Source organism: Muscardinus avellanarius (assembly GCF_963383645.1).
Source record: "Muscardinus avellanarius genome assembly, chromosome: 12".
In the NCBI taxonomy this organism is placed as follows: domain Eukaryota; kingdom Metazoa; phylum Chordata; class Mammalia; order Rodentia; family Gliridae; genus Muscardinus; species Muscardinus avellanarius.
In genome coordinates this window covers 25115015-25132547 of record NC_137798.1, presented here as the reverse complement: position 1 = coordinate 25132547, position 17533 = coordinate 25115015, and the positions used below count along the sequence as shown (strand labels likewise).

Here is a 17533-nt window from a genome sequence, read left to right as displayed (position 1 = left end):
AGGTCATATGTCAGCCAGACCTTAGTGCAAAGAGACACGAGTTTTTCAGGGGACAGTTCCCCAAAGAATCCCAGAGTCTGCAGATTAGTCAACACACGGCCCAGCGGAGACAGAGAGTCAATCCCAATCTTTGATGGCTGACTTCCCCCCATGACTTGTAAGTGGGCAAGAACAAAGGCAGGTATTTCCAGCGTCCCAGGGCCTTGCCTAGTTCGGTAATACAGATCAGGTGTGCCAGAGAGAAGACGTCTCTTGTCTCTGTACACCCCTCAATCGTCCTGAATGATCGGAGAACTGGAGGATACCGGTATACCGGGTTTAATAGCAGTCAGTCAGTCAGTCAGAATCCTTCGAGTTAGGCAGAACCCACTTACTCCCTTAAGAGGAAGCTTACCGCTGAGAGAGGCTGCTGTGGAGATCTTGCCTGAAGATGGCTGCGAAAAGTTTTTTTAAAAATGGCCACCGACTCCTAGGATTGGTTAGGAGTGGAAAGTGGGAGGGATTCGAGGTCTCCAGTAAGGCCATGAGGTGGGAGGGGTTAAAGATGGTGGACCTCCAGCGAGGCCATGAGGTAGGAGGGGTTAAAGATGGCGGACCTCCAGCGAGGCCATGAGGTAGGAGAGGTTAAAGATGGCGGACCCCCAGTGATTACACGTGGGCCAAAGATGGCGGGCCAAAGCTTGCGGCCTACCCCCACAGTGATCCCATGTGGGTGCTTACCGGAATGGCCGGGCCCGGGCAGCGGCGGTGGGCGGGCAGAGGGTGAAGGGCGCGATCAGCAGAGAGCCGGCGCAGGGGCTGCGCCATCTGGCAGGCAGGGGCGGGCGGGTCTAAGCACGCCAGGCGCAGAGAAGGCATGTGCGGCACAGGCTGGACTTGGCGGGCCGGGGGAGAGTGGCACCGTTTGGCAGAGTGGCGGCGCAAACGCCGGCAGTGCGGGCCCATCCTGGATCCGCGGGTGTGGCGGCAGGCGCAGAGAAAGCATCGGCCCGGATGGCGGCACAGGCCCATCCAGGCGGTAGGCAGCTCGGGCCGCAGGCGTGGCATGGGCGGGCGGCACGGGCGCCCATTCCAGCAGAGGCGGCTGGAGCAACGGCGTGGCGCGGGCGGGCGTGGCGCATTCCAGCGGAGGTGGGCGGCGCGGACTTGTCCTGGAGGCGCCGCGTATCTTTCAGCTTTTTGCAGAAGTCCGCGGGCCGGGCGGGTGGGCGCACAGAGGCTGTGCATGTAGTTAAATAAGCTGAGATCCAAAACCAAGTCCCCTAAGTCCGATACGGGTTTATCGACACCAATATAAAAGGTTGATGAGTGTGTGTGTCCCCCAGTCGCATAGAGACACGCGGAGATCCATAGTAGATATTATGGATGCCTTTATTCGTGGGAGATCGGCCTCCAGCCCCCGCGTGGCCACGGGGGCTGGTGGTGGTGGGGGGAGAGTGCCTCCCCCCCTCTCGGGCTCCTCTCTCAGTAAATGTGTTTTTAAAAAAATATTTTTTTGTTGTGCTGAGAACTGAAGCCAGAAGCATTCTATCTCTGAACTATACCCCAGCCCTGTTTTATTTTTTATTTGGAAACAGAGTCTCAATAAATTGATGCAAACCTCACTGAGTTGCTGAGGCTGGCTTTGGACCTGTGATCCTCCTGTCTCAGTCTCTCAAGTACTGGGATTACAGGCGTATGCCACCACACCCTGTTATGAACATGTTTTAAATTATTTTGGGTTTATACTTACAAATAAAATTTCTGGGTCATATGGCAATTCCATTTGATTCAGGGAACTGCCCAATTATTATCTGAGTTGGCTGCACCATTTTACTTTTCTTTTTTTGTGTGTGTGGGTCTGGGGATGGAATCCAGGGGCATTTGACCTCTGAACTACACCCCCTGACCTATTTTTATTCTTTATTTTGAAACAGGGTCTCACTAATTTGCAGAGGGCCTCACCAAGTAGCTGAGGCTGTTCGGGAACTGTGATCCTCCAGTCTCAGCCTCCCGAATGCTGGGATTACAAGCGTGCGCCACCATGCCTGGCTTTACATTTCTATTAGCAATGTATGAGGGTTCTAAATTTGTCACATTTTGGCCAACACCTGATATTGTGCCTTTTTTATTCTAGTTTTGCTAGTGACTGTGAGTAATGTCTCCTGGTGGTTTCAATTTGCCTTATTGATTGAACATGCTAAGTATCTTTTCATGTGCCTATTGGCCACTTGTATAATACATTGTGAAATGATCGCAAAATGAAACACAATATACTGGTGAAATGGAATGAGGTAAAGTTATAGGAACTGAATTTGAAAGACACCATGTTTTGTTGCGTTTAAAAGTATTTGTTTTTTAGCTGACATTCAGCTTTACTGTTTTCCAGGAATGATTCTATGTGTTTTACAACTATTGAATTATAATTGGCCACAACCTTAAGATGTTATTTTTTATCTCATTAAAAAAATCAAAGTTTGCCGGGTGTGGTGGCGCACGCTTGTAATCCCCGTGCTTGGGAGGCAGAGACAGGAGACAGGAGACAGGAGCCAGCCTTGCTGGCTTAAGAGACCCTGTTTCCACATAAAAAGGTAAAAAAATAGGTCTGGGAGTGTAGCCTGTGGGAGTGTATCCCGGAGGTAGAAGGGCTTCCAGGAACCCCAGTACCACCATAAATAAATAAATAAATAAATAAATAAATAAATAAATAAACGAAGTTTATTGCATCCAGGGAACTTTCCCAAGGTCATTTCTAACAGGCAGATAAGCAGGATAAGGCAAATCTGACTCCAAAGTTTACATTCTAAACAGTTCTCTTATGGTTGCCAAATCGCCTAACTTGGTTTTCAAACAAATTGCCTTCAAATATGTAGGTTTTCATGAGTGTAGCAAAAGTCTGAAAGATAACCAGCTTTGAACGACAAAAGGAGAAGGGGAAAAATGTGCTCTGCACTTCCCAGATGTCTATTGCTGTGCTGTGGCCCTTACATACATTATTTTATGTAATCTTTATGCCATTCTTATAAAACTCACTTTGCAAAATAAGAACTCAAGAATTTAAGTATTAATTATTTTTTCTCAAGTTGCATGGCAGGAGATGGGGCTGGGGTCTTCACGTTGAAAGAACAGCTTTAGGAAGGTGCTCAGGCCTGATCTGCCCTTACTGATCAGTGCTGAGAGTTTATGTTGGTAGGTAGGAAAAACAAGATAGGTTCAGTGGTGCTGAATTACGAAAGGTATTGAATGTCAGACAGGAATTTAGATGTATGGACTCTGGAGCAGAGAAAAAGATTGATAGGCATGGGAGTGAAAATGGAAAATCTATATTTTAAATAGAGGTACAAAACCCATCATTTTAAGTTGGGTGCAGTGGCACATGCTATAGTCCCAGTACTTGGGAGGCTAAGAAAGAAGAGTGACAAGTTCAAGGCCAGCTTCAGCAACTTAGTGAGGCCCTGTTTCAAAAATAAAAATTAAAAAGGGCCAGGGGTAACTTGGAGGTAAATGTCCTTGGGTTCAATTCCCAGTTAAAAAAATGTCATCATTTAAATAGACTTCCAAATTGTTTGAATTTATTACAATCACTATCTATTGTTTCTTTTTTTGTGGTATTAGGGATTGACCCAGGGGCATTCTTCCTCTGAGTTACACCCCAGTCCTATTTTATTTTTATTTTGAGATATGCTCTCACTAGGCTAATGAAACTCTCACTACTTGCTCAGGCTGGCCATGAACCTGTGATGCTCCTGTCTCAGCCTCCCAAGTACTGAGATTATAAGCATCTGCCACCACGCCCGGCTCTACCTATCATTTCTTTATACTTTTCTAGGTGTGTTATAATCTCACATCATAATGCAGTTCATAAGTTATGGTGATACACATGGGCATAGCACTTGGTGGGCTTGCCTCTGGCTCCCTCCCCATTCCTCCCCTTCTTCATTACAGAGTATGGAGAATGGCATTGGTATTCTCACATAGGTACATAATGTCCATGGAAGTAATTCCTCCATTATCTTCCCTCTCCCCTCTCCCTTTCCCTTAGACCACCTCCCTGGCTCCACTGAGGCTTTTTCTAGGAACCTAGGCTGGTTCCATAATTTGGCTATTGTGAATTGTGCTACGATTATTTTTTTAAGTAAACAATTTAGATAAAAATATGCATTTATAGTTAGAAGCAAGAAATTTTGGCATGTTATTGCAGAGAGTAGAGTGATATTAGATAACAATAATGACTTATACATCTCAGAAAGCTAGAATAAAGTATATTGAAAATTTTTACCATAAAGAAATGGTTAAGTCAGGCATGGGGGTACATGCCTATAATCCTCCTAAATGGAGGCTGAGACAGAAAGATAGCACATTCAAGGCCTGTTTCAGGAACTTAGACTGTTTAAAAATAAAAAGTTTAAGAAAGGGCTAAGGTTGTTGCCTGGTGGTAGATTATCCCTGTATTTAGTTCCCAGTACACTTCTTCCAAAAGGATAAATGTTTGAAGAATTACATTTTTTTTTTTTTGGTGGTACTGGGGTTCCTGAAAGCCCTTCTACCTCTGGGCTACACTCCCAGACTATATATATATATATATATATATATATATATATATATATATATATATATATATATATATTTTCTTTTTGGTGGTCCTGGGGGTAGAACCCAGAGGCTTTCTACCTCTGGGCTATACTCCCAGACCTTTTAAAAATATTTTGTTAGGAAACAGGGTCTCACTAAGTTGCTGAGAGCCTCACTAAGTAGCTGAGGCTGGCTTTGAACCGTGCAATCCTCCTGTCTCAGCCTCCCAAGCGCGGGGATTACAAGCGTGCACCACCACGCCTGGCTGAGGAATTACATTTGCTTACACAGTTGCCCTGGTTTAAAACATCATATAATGTATACATGTATTGAAACATCATGTTACCACTTTAACATGTGCTACTTTTATGTATCAGTTAAAAATAAATTTAACTTAAAGAAGATCTCAAAACACTTTTTATTTTTGTAAAGGGACCACCATATGACCCAGCTATACCACTCCAATATGTGCATACCCATGTTTATAGTGGCACAACTTACAATAGCTAAGTTATTGGAACCAACCAACCAACCTAGGTGTCTGTCAACAGATGAATAAATAAAAATATGATATATATATATATATATACACACACACACACACACACACACACACACACACACACAAGGGAATTTTAGTCAGTTATAAAGAAGAACAAAATTATGTCATTTGTAGGACAATAGATGGAACTGGAGAATATCATGCTAAATGAAATCAGCCAGAGTCATAAAACCAAGGGCCACATGTTTTCTCTTATATGTGGAAGCTATAGAGAAAATAGGAAAGAAAAAGAATTCCATGGAAATCCTTTAGGAGAGAGACTAGCAGAATAGAGGAAGAGGTTTGGGGAAGGGAGGAGGGAAGGGAAAGGGGACTGATGGGAAGATAAACAGACCAAATAATGTTATGTGCATATGTGCATGTGTCATTGAATCTCACTATCATGTACAATTATAATGCATGAATATAAAATAAAAAAAATTTCTAGGTGCTGGGGTTGAACCTAGGGCCACACATATGCTATGCAAGCTTTCTATCTTTCAGTGAAATCTCCATATCTTCAGTCCCTCAAAAAGCATTTAAAAAATCTTCTTGTATGTATTGTACTACTGTTGATTCTCATCATGCAAAGATTATCATGAGCTGGGCATGGTGGCATGTGCCTATAATCTTAGTACTTAGGAGGCTGAAACAGGAGGATCACAAGTTCAAAGACTGCCTCAGTAAGTAATGAGACTCTCACCAACCTATTGAGACCCTTTTCAAAATAAAAATAAAATAGGGTTGGAGGTGTAGCTTGGAGATAGAGTACCTCTGGGTTCAATCCCCAGTACCCTCTCCAAAGATGACCACAAACACATCTATGGTCAAACAAAATTGGTTTCGATGTCTTGTTGCAATAAAGGAGAAGTGGTGCAATAAAGGAGAAGTGGTTGCAATACAGGAGAAGTTGGCTAGCATGAAGCATCAGACGTCTCAGTAGGAGGGTGTCTCATAGCAAGCCCATATGATCTTTCCTGGAGAGGCTTACAAAAATTTCGCTAGGTGCAGAAGACCAGTGTATGAAGGTTTTTACAACCAGAACCAAAAATATATTTAACCTGGGCATGATTCCAGGTAAAATGTAGGACGTCCTGCTATTTAGATTAAGGACTTCAAGACCACTTTCAGAACTGATACTCTCCACCTTGTTCTTTATCAGAACTTGCAAGTATGGAACAACTCTGACTCATACACTTTTACCAGTTCTCATTCCAAACAGGACATTTCTCAGGGCGAGTTTCATGTCCTTATTACGAAGACTGTAGATCAGAGGATTGAAAAGGGGAGTCATTACTGAATATACCAGTGTGAGGATCTTCTGCATCAAAACTGGAATCCCATATGTAGGACTCACATACATTACCATGACAGTACCATAGAAAAGAGAGACCACGACTAAGTGAGAACCACAAGTAGAGAAAGCCTTTCGCCGGCCAGCTGCAGAAGGGACCTGAAAAACAGCTCTGAGCAACAGAATGTAGGACCGAAGAATGTATGTAATAGTGAAAAAGAGGACAAGGGAACTCTGAGCATAAAAGATAGTTTCAGTAATTGTAGCTGGGGCACAAGACAGAGCCATCAATGGGTCCATGTCACACAGGAAATGATCAATGATATTAGAACCACAGAAGGGGAGTTGAGAGATGAAGAAAATAGGGACTGGATATCCAAGGAATCCAATGAGCCAACATACAGACACCAGTATACCGCAGAGCTTCCCAGTCATGATGGTAGGGTAGTGCAGTGGGCGGCAGATGGCCAGGTACCGATCATAAGCCATTACTGCCAGAAAGAGACATTCCGTTGTGCCCAGTGAAAAGAAGAAATAGAACTGGAGGAAGCATCCAGGAAATGAGATGGCCTTGGTCCTGGAGAGAATGTTGGCTAGCATGTTAGGGACAGTGGAGGACACGTACCAGATCTCAAGGAAGGCAAAGTTTCCCAGCAGAAAGTACATGGGGGTGTGGAGTCGTGGGTCGCATCTCACCGCACAGATGATGGCTCCGTTTCCCAGCAATGTCAAGATATATACCACCAAAAACAATGTGAAGAGGAAAATTTGTGTCTTCCAGTTACCAGGGAATCCCAAGAGAATAAACTCAGTCACATGTGTTGTTGATCTGTTCATGGGATCTAAATCTATGAAGAAAAACATGAGTTTAGCCGGGCGTGGTGGCGCACGCTTGTAATCCCCGCGCTTGGGAGGCGGAGACAGGAGGATCGCGCAGGTTCGAAGCCAGCCGTGCTGGCGTAAGAGACCCTGTTTCAAAAATATAAAATAGGTCTGGGAGTGTAGCCCGGAGGAAGGAGGGCTTCCAGGAACCCCAGTACCACCAAAAAAAAAAAAAAAAAAAAAAAAGAAAAATATGAGTTTAATTCGTATTTCTTTGCTATTAACATATCTCAAAGACTTTACTGAGAGGAATATTTGACATATATAGGAAAGGAAATGAATGTTCTGAGACCAGTTGGAAACAAATCTTGTCATATTTGAATTGTGGTTCTAAATCTCAATGTTATTGTGCTATAAGTGAGTGCAACTGGAACTTTCTATATTGATGGTACAATCAGAAAAATTCTTTCTTCCCCTTTGATCTTTTCTTTTTGTGTGTGGTATTAGGGATTGAATTTAGGGGCATTTTACCTCTGAGGATTCTACCTACAGCCCAATTTTATTTTGAAACAGAGTCTCTCTAAAATGCCAAGGCTGGCCTTGAACCTACAATCCTCCTGTCTCAGCCTCCCAAGTAATAGGATCACTGGCATGTACCACTGCATCTAGCTTTCCCTTTGATTTTTAATAAGATTTTTTTCCAGTTTTTAACTTGTTTTCCCAGTGTTGATTATGAGTCTTCATGCACAAAGTCATCTATTTTCTCTTATTCAACTTGCTAAAAATGTATCTTGATAATAGATTGTATGACATTAGATTAGACTTTTGGCAACAAAACAGCATCAATTGACAACCACATGGAGATAAATTCACAATAGGGCATTGGTATTTCTAAACAAATGAATTACTTGTCACTGACATTACAATATCCAGTACACAGGGCTGCTTTTAAGTTTTTATTCAGGGATTTTCTTTTTAAGTCTCACTCTAGTAAGTTGAATGACACTTAAAAAAATTCTCAGCCAGGCATGGTGGTGCATGTATGTAATTCCAGTACTTGGAAGGCTGATACAGGAGGATCACAGATTTGAGGCAGACATCAGCAACTTAGCAAGGCCCTCAGCAACTAAATGAGACCCTGTTTCAAAATAAAAACATTAAAAAGACTGGAGGTATAGCTAGGAGGTAGAATGCCCCTGGGTTCAATTCCTAGTCCCCACCTACCAAAAAAAAAAAAAAAAATTCTCGCCATATCAAATATCTTTGCTTTAAAGAACTAATGAGAGTACTATTTTTCAAATATTTCTACATATTTGCAAGTATTAATTTTTACATTTTTACATATACTATACAAAAAGTGATCTTACCTTTCATATTTAAGTCCAATCTAGATGAAATAAAGAAAATGATGTTTTCAATGCAAAGGTTTATATATAGTGAGCATTCTGGGTGATTAAAAAAAGGATTTTCTAAGGAAATCTGAGATCAAATGGGGTTTTGGCTGCATATTTGTCCCTTAAACTAGTTTGGTTTACTGAAAGGAGAGAACATCTTTAAGCATTTGGATAGAAAAAATCCTTTTCAATGGAAAACATTTATGTATTTAATAATTAAACAGATAAAATCTACAAATATATGTTTAAATAAAAGAGTACTCATAATTAGTTACTATTTAAAAGGAGCCAATTAAGAGTTTGAAAACAGCAGTTTCGATATAAGCTTTTCTTAATTTCAGATTTCTTATCTTGTTTATTGGAGCTCTTTAGTTATAACTAAGAAATGGGAGAAAAAATATCTGAAAGGCAATGAAGAACACAGAATTCGAAGTCAGGATCGTGTATGATCCTTGGGTATGAAAATTTGGACTTCAATGTCCTTGATTCATTGTGTGTGACTTTTAAGAAAACATAAAAAAGGAGGTGTCAAGTACATAAGTCTAATGTTGTCCAGAAGCCAATGGTGAATACAAAAGACACTTGTTTATCATTAGTTAGTTTGTTCCACCAAAGGGAAAACTCTGAGTATTGATTACTCAGAGTTCTTTGTGCACCTAGGGGCTCAATAGGCAATTTGCTTTCCCTGCTGCAGGCTGAGTCCAGGCTGTTAGATTAAAATGAAGAAGGAGAAATGTGAGCTGAGTTTCCTGTCCCATGTTCTGAGAATGATCCTGCCTGCCTGCTTACTGTGACTAACAGTTTGGGCTGCTGTCTCTTATACACTAATAACTTGATGCCACATTATGTTGTTTCTACCACAGTACTCTGTTAGAGATTTGTCAGCAGCAACATTATTATTACTTTTTCTTGAAGCTTTGGGGCAAAGCATAGATCAGTAATGGGATGATCAAAGAGGAGGGAAGCTTATTGGAAAAGTAATTAATACTCAGTTTTCCCATTGGTGGAACAAACTGATTCTACAAACTTCTACTTAATCCTACACTCCAGAAAGCTCTGAAATTACTTCCTGGTGAGTTATGTTATTAAAGAAGAATATTCACCATTTTGTGCCACAATCATACTTTTTCTCATGCTTTTGGGATGCATACCTCGGTGATGTCACCTACAATCCTGAGGGACCAGCTCTTTCATCTATCCCTTTCCAGTACAAGAAACCAGCTGGTCAACTAATCAAACTGCCAGTCCGCCCACTGCGAGTGTAACAGCTTAATTAAAAAGCCTTCTCCCAAATGTCCCTCTCTTAGTATATTACCTCTGCAGGTATCTGGGAGAAGGAGCACACCACCCAAATATTCCTGGAAAATGACTTTGTTTTCTGAAAGATGATTCCTAACAATCACAATAATCATAGAATTGAAAGAAATAGTAGAATGATTTACACTAATTACTAATTTTACTAGTATGGCTCAGCAATGTGGCATGACTTTTTGCTCAATGAATCTGTGTCTGGCATTCATAAAAAATTTTACATTAAATTATTAAACCACCTCCTTTGAGCCTCTCCAGAGAAACACTGAGTAATTATAACATAAAAAGTACTCTGCAGAGTATTACAGAAGTGGTTGTAATAGGACCCTCGGTTGCTTTTCCTTACACACAAGGACGGCTCTACTGGATGACGGGAGAGGAGAATGGCATGGTGGAGTTGAAGGTCACCACGGGATCAAGCATCTCCACCTTTCTGGCTCTGTGAGGAGAACCCGGGCACTGGAGGGTGTTATATGTGGCTTCTTGCTTATTTTCTAGGAGTCTGCAGAGACACTGAACATGTGAATTGATATCAAATTTGTGTTTCCTCCCAGGAAATATGGTAAAACCCTGAGGTCTCTCCCTGAGTGGTCTCAGGGGCTTCTCCATTTCCCCTGGAGTGCATTCCTTTTCCAACATTTGAGACTTACCTAAAATTTAGTATCTCTGTCTCTGTCTCTGTCTCTGTCTGTCTGTCTGTCTCTCGTGTGTGTGTGTGTGTGTGTGTGTGTGTGTGTGTGTGTGTGTATGTGTGTGTGTGTGTATGTGTGTGTTACTGGAGATTGGACCCAGGGGCATTTTATTTCTAAGCTCCACCCGAGTTCTTTTTAATTTTTGTTTGGAAACAGGGTCTAGCTAAGTTGTTCTGAATTTTGCTAAATTGCTGAGGCCATTCTTTTTTTTTTTTTTTTTTGAAGGTTAGAATCTCTTTAATTTTTTTAAGTTTTTAGAACATCAATCCTAGCTGGGCGTGCTGGCACACACTTGTAATCCCAGCACTTGGGAGACTGAGACAGGAGGATCACGTTAGTTTGAAGCCAGTTTTAACTACTTAGTGAGGCTCTCAGCAACTTAGCGAGACTCTGTTTCCAAATAAAATATAAAATAGGTCTGGGAGTGTAGTCCAGAGGTAGAAGGCCCCTGGATTTCATCCCTAGCACCACAAAATAAAATAAGTAAATACGTAAATATTATAAAACATCAATCCCACTCTGTTGAATAGTCCAGAAGTATTTCCTACTATTTAAAAAATTTTTTTATTGGTGCATTGTAGTCATTTCTCAATGGGTGCAAGATGTTGGAGACATACATGTACACATAACCCAGTTAGCCCTTACCTAATTCCTGCCCCATTCCCTCCCTCTCCCTCCTCATGTTTGGCTTAGTGATTGATATTGATATGTTTATTAAAGTACATCATGTGCATTAGAGAATTTCCCTCTTTCCCCCTCCTATCCTCTCAGTTAGGTTGCCTTATTTGCTCATCTATAGTATCTTCTTCGTCTAGAGTTCCTCCTATGACCCATATTCTCCCTAGCTTTCACATATTAGGGAGAGCATTCAATTTCTTTTTTTTTTGTGATTGACTAATCTCACTTGGCATAATGTTCTCCAGTTCCATCAATTTCCCTGTAAATGACTTAATTGAATTTTTCTTTATGGCTGAGTAAAATTCTATTGTATACATATCCCATAGTTTTGTAATCCTTATACTTGTTGATGGACATTTTGGCTGGTTCCATAGTTTGATTACTACATGATATGGGGAAGTCCTTCTTTGATCTTATCTTAATGGTGTTCTGTATGTCTCCTGAACATGTATGTCCAAGTCTCTTTTCATGTTTGGAAAATTCTCTGAAATTTTTTCTCTGAAGAGATTATGAATACCCTTGGTGTGTACCTCTATCCCTTCTTCAATGCCTTTTATCTGTAAGTTAGGCCATTTCATATTGTCCCATAGTTGTTGGATGTTTAGGTTTTGTTGCTGTAATGACTTCTGTATGTTGTTGACTATGCTTTTGATTTTGAATGAACTGTCTTCTAACAGTGATATTTTCCATTTCATCCACTCTTCCAGAATTTCTCTCTATTTCTTTCTTCATTTCATTTATTGACTCTTTCATTTCATTCCAGACCTCTTTCTGATTCTTTCTTAGTGTCTCCATTTCCTCTTTCATTTGCTGTATACTTCATACTGAAGATCAGGCTTTGGAATTCTCCTTCTTGCATTTCTTGTAGGTCAGTATTTATGATTTCTGTTATTTCTTCACTATTCCTAGTTCTTGTATTTTCAAGGTTCTCAGGCTTGTATTTCTGATGTCTTGGCATCTTTTGTGGGTATTATGTCTAATCCAGTTGTAGTAGTAGGAATTTAGAGGTGTCTGCAAGGAAGCAGTGCTTTTTTCAATGGTGAGGGTTGGGTAATGTGGGAGGAGCTGGTGTGATGGGTACAAGAGTCGGGTAAAGTAGAGTATATGATTAGGTTGAGTAAGAATTTAAGTATAATAAGGTAGTGTCTGGCTGAGAATGAGAAAAGGTTAAATGGCAGGGTTCTTACAGTTAGTAGAGTATTTAAGTATGGAGATATGAAATACTTTCAATATTAAACAAGAAGATACAGTAAGGAAAAATGAAAAGTTTAAAGAGAAGAGAGTAGATAGACTAGAGTGAGGAAGTTTGTAAAAGGAATGGGAGGAGCAAACAAACATGAAAAAAGTAGCAAAACAAGATACAAAAGCTAACAATTATACATCAAAGATGAAAATAAAAAGAAAGAAAAAAGGAATAAGAAAGAAAATGTAAAAGACAAAATAAAATAAAAAGAACTAGTGACAGTATGAGAGAAAACAAAGCAAAAACCAAAAAACCAAATAAAAGAAAAAAAAAACCAGTCCTACTAATTTACAAATATGGGGCTAGGACCATATAATATCTGTATGTCTGATCACTGTGGTAGATTCTGGAGTATATTCCAATGTCTTTTATTTGCTCTGAACCAATTGTCAGCTTTTGAACCCACTCTCTGAGTGTTTGCAACCCTCTCTCGATTCTGACAGCTTTGTGTTTAGGTGTCAGGGTACGAGGTGTCACTGGTAATGAGTTCTGTAAAAGTCCAGGGTTCTGTGTTTTTCCAGCTTGTGGTCTGTGTCCTTGGGCTTCTGCACTCTCTGCCCAGGGCTCAGGCCTGAGCTTCCCTACTGGCACTGCGCCTGTGTTTCCCTACCCACATGGGTGGAGGGCGTCCAGGATAGTCTTGGAGCTGTGCAGCTACCACACCTTGATCACCTTTCCTGTGTCTCTGGAGGTTCTAACTGGACTAGCCCGCCGGGTCTGTGGCTTTTCTGGGCAGTCTTCTGCCAAGTACTGAGTAAGTTACCAGGCTGCCCTGCTCTGGGTCTCTGGAGGGCTCGCTGTGCAGCTGTGGGTTCTGCCTCTGGTGAGCACTAGAGCTTTTGGATTATTTTCTGTGTTCTTGAGTGTGATGCTGGTTTCCACTTAAGATGTTGGACCTCTGTGGCCACTTTCAAGCTCTTGGATAATTTTTCTGGTTGTCGGCCAAAGCGGGTGTTGGCCAGAGCTGGGACTGGTGGTTTGGGCCAGCGGCTGCAATGGCACCAGCGTCCAGGCCGCATTGGAAGCAGGTCTGTCATGCGCTCTGGCTTTTTGAAAGATCTCGCAGTTCTGAGTACTGGATTCCTTCCGCCATGGTTCCTAGTTCTGTTTTGTTTTGTGAACTTTATTTATTTTGTTTGTCAAAATGCTGCCTTTTCTGTAGTTGAACTTTATTTGTTTCAGCTACTGAGATGTGCTGTGTCCAACAGTCGTCATTTTGAATCTCCTGGTTCCATAGTTTGGCAATTGTGAATTGTGCGGCTATGAACTTAGATACACATACATTAGTTTGGTAGTTTGGTTTCCTTTCTTTAGAATAGATACCCAGAAGTGGTATTGCTGGATCATATGGTAAATTCATTCCCATTCTTCTGAGGATCCTCCATACTGTTTTCCAAAGTGGTTGCACTAATTTGCAATCCCACCAACAATATATTAGAGTTCCCACTTCTGCTGAGGCCATCCTTGAACCTGTGATTCTCTTGTCTCAGTCTCCCAAGTACTGTGATTACAGATGTGCACCGCCATACCTGGCTTTTTTCTCTATATTTTAACTTTAGTATACTGGCTAGAGTTAAGGAAAATGCAGAGCCAGGGGAAATACCAGACAGATTCTAGGAGGCTCTCTATTGGAAAGAGGTTGCATTCCATTAAGGAATTACCTTCTATGGGATCAGTGGTGGTTTTACCTTTGACTCCGATTCTAAAATTGATATATGTTTGTGAAAAAACGTTTCCTCTGTAGCTTGACTAAAATACCTCAACAAAAAGGAAACAGAAAACTATATTCTGTTTTTAACCTAAAAATTAAACCAATTTTTTATAATATGGATAGAACTGAAGGTCATTATTGAAATAATTAGTGAAATAAGCCAGGTACAAAAAAGACCCAAAAGTGCTAAATGAGCTGGGTGTGGTAGTGCATGCATGTAATTCCAGAATTTGGGAGGCTGAAACAGGAAGATTGTGATTTGTGGAAAGCCTCTGCTACTACTTAGGCCCTTTGCAACTCAGGAAGACCCTGTTTCAAAATAAAGAATAAAAATAGGGGTGGGGATATAGCTGGGAGGTAGAATGACCCTGGGTTCCATCTTCAGTATTGCAAAAAAAAATGCTATATGGTGTCACTCATGCCACTGCCTCGTCTTCCTTGGTGTCTACACATTACCCTGCACGCATGACTTGGCAATGCTTAATGAAAGCTGCCCGAGGGGACTTTGTCCCTGGCCAGAGTACTCCTTGCTCTTAGATATTCTTTTATAAGCTATTGTTCTTTTGGTAATGATTCTATACTTATTGCTCCAGTGATGTAAAATGGGGTCCCCAAAAAATTAGGACTGTGGGAGAAATTGAGTCCATGGAAGATAAATTTTCTAGTAATATGTCTGGGCCTTTAAATGCCCTCTGTCATGCTCCAAAGCTATATTAAAATCTAGTCAGAGTTTAGGTGCTGTGGAAACATTTAAGCTGCAGCAATTACAAATGCAGAGTTCTATTTTTGACCTTCATTCTAATCATTAACCTATAGTAAAAGCCTTAGGAGACAGCTGAAGCCATTAGCCCTAAAAACTGCAAGGGAGGCAACTGGTGCCTCTGTTTACCTCTGCTCCTCTAGAATCCGGCTTGGGCATAAAAAAGGTAAACTCTGTGTGCGGCTTTTAAGCACCCTAGTTGATGAGCAACTAATACTGTCCAATACAATAAGAGCCGAAGGCTAGGAAGATTCTTGACCTTTGCACCCAGTATGTGCACTGCCCGAAGACAGGGAGGCACCACCTGGTTAAGAAATGGCTATGTCAGAACAAAAGACAGATATAATAAGTGTACAGGTATGGAGTTTTGATGGAGATAAAGAAAGGAAATCTTGTGAGAATAAGAAAGCATTTTGTATGCAGAAAAGTTTATCCTAAGATTGTCCCAAATGGGAAAGAAAGAATCAGGATAAAAATCAGAAAGATTAAAAGCAAGTTGCAGAAGGATTGTGATATGAAGATGGATTATTAAAAGAGGAATAGGTTTCTAATGAGCCTACCACTTGAGGAAAAGTGCTCAGCAGCTAGAGAAGTACATCTGACAATTAAATCTAAAAACTTCATGTTACTTTCTGTGTTTATCTGCTAAACTGTGTTGTGAGCTTGTTTAAGCTTTCAGACTTCAAATGGTGTTGCAGATGGAACCTGAAAGACACCTACTGCTGCCCTTTAGACGGCCATAGAGACATACTCATCTGACTCCCTCACCATCCACCTGCATGCCTGTACCCTAAAGCCGGGGCCCCTGATTTCATCCTCGGCCAGCTTACTAGACAGAGGAGGACATTGGACTGAGCCCTAGGAATGGAAGGTTCCTAAAGGGTTAAAGGGGACTCTAAGAACTAAATTCCTCAAAAGATTCTGGGTGTGGAATTTGCCCTCTGAAGCGCCCATCTGCAAGGCCAGGGCTAATCTTGGGCTAATCTTGAATGCCGGACCAGTGTCCTTTTACCTTGTTTGCATGTCGTTCACTATTATCCTTTGGTGTTTACACTCTTCTACTATTAACTTCACTGGGGAAAAATATAAATAATCTTGGTTTTGGAAAATAAAGTGTCAATTGCACAAGAGGCAGTTGTCTGTGTCAGTTATTTTTCAGATTTCTCTCTCCCAAGCCCCCAGGGATGAATCCCCACATTTAGCATTGTGAACGGGGACCTGAAGTTTTATTTGGTAAGGGAGAGGAATCGCTGCAGAAAATAGCCTCTGCAGAACACAGCCGAATCTCTTTGCCCACCTTCTGAGAACTTAATCCCAGCGGTCCCGGTGCCCGATTGAGCTGGTCCGTTGCACACTCATATGTGGGTTCTTAGAAAGTTGAGGGTAAAGCCGGGCGTGGTGGCGCATGCTTGTAATCCCTGCACTTGGGAGGCTGAGACAGGATGATCGCACAGGTGCGAAGCCAGCCTCAGCTACTTAGTGAGGCTCTCAGCAACTTAGTGAGAACCTGTTTCCAAATAAAATATAAAATAGGTCTGGGAGTATAGCCTGGAGGTAGAAAGCTTCTGGGTTCCACCTCCAGTACCACCAAAAGAAAAAAAAAAAAAGAAAGAAATTTGAGGGTAGAATGGTGGTGACCAGAGGCTGGGAGAGTAGGTTGCAGGAGGGAGGAGGGAGAGGGAGGGTTTCATCAGTGGGGTACTAAGTTACAGTTAGGTTGGAGTAAATTCTGGTGTGTTTTGAACAGTAGGTTGACGCTAAATAATGACACTGCACTGTACATTTATTTATTTTTTGGTACTAGGGGCATTAGTTTTTTGAATCCAGGAGCATTCTACCTCCAAGCTACACCTCCAGCTCTTCTTAGTTTTTGTTTTGAAACAGGGTCTCACTAATGCTGAGGCTAGCCTTGAATCTGTGGTCCTTCTGTTTCAGCCTCCCAAGTACTGGCATTGAAGTTGTGTACCACTCTGTCTAGCTATGTACTTTGTGTGTGTGTGTATGTGTGTGTGTATGTGTGTGTATGTATGCATATACATATGTATGTGTGCATGCATACATGTATTGTGTATACAAATATATACATATGTGTATATATATATTTACTTTTAATTTTTTGATATTAGGGATTTAATTTAGGAGTGTTCTACCTTTGAGTAGAATATTGGCCCTTTTAATTTTTTAAAAATTTGAAACAGGGTCTCACTAAATTTGGTAAGATTCTCACTAAATTTCTGGTCTTGAACCTGTTATCCTACTGTCTCAGTCTTCCAACTACTGGAATTACAGGTGAGTTCCACCATGCCTGGCTGTTATTTATTTATTTATTTATTTATTTATTTATTTATTTGCACTGGGGATTAACCCACGGGGTATTCTACCTTCAAGCTATAGCCCCCATCCTTTTAACTTTTTGTTTTGAAAAAGAGTCTCACTAGGTTGCTGGGAGTCTCACTAAATTACTGAGGCTAGTCTTGAACCTGTGATCCTCCTGTCTCAGTCTCCCCAGGTAGTGCAGGGTTAGACTTTAATCCTC

General features: G+C 41.2%; 1 protein-coding gene across 1 annotated transcript; it reads right to left on the bottom strand.

Moving 5' to 3' along the window:
- Positions 1 to 269: 269 nt before the first annotated feature.
- On the bottom strand, positions 270 to 7241 carry LOC308270914 (olfactory receptor 11H4-like; the record flags this gene model as incomplete). The annotated part of the gene is made up of 3 exons (XM_080707068.1): positions 6296 to 7241; positions 868 to 1240; positions 270 to 294 (listed from the first exon to the last, which is right to left on the bottom strand). Exons 1-3 carry the CDS (start codon positions 7221 to 7223, stop codon positions 270 to 272), a joined length of 1326 nt encoding a protein of 441 aa, XP_080563194.1. The 5' UTR covers positions 7224 to 7241.
- Between the last annotated feature and the right edge of the window lie 10292 nt (positions 7242 to 17533).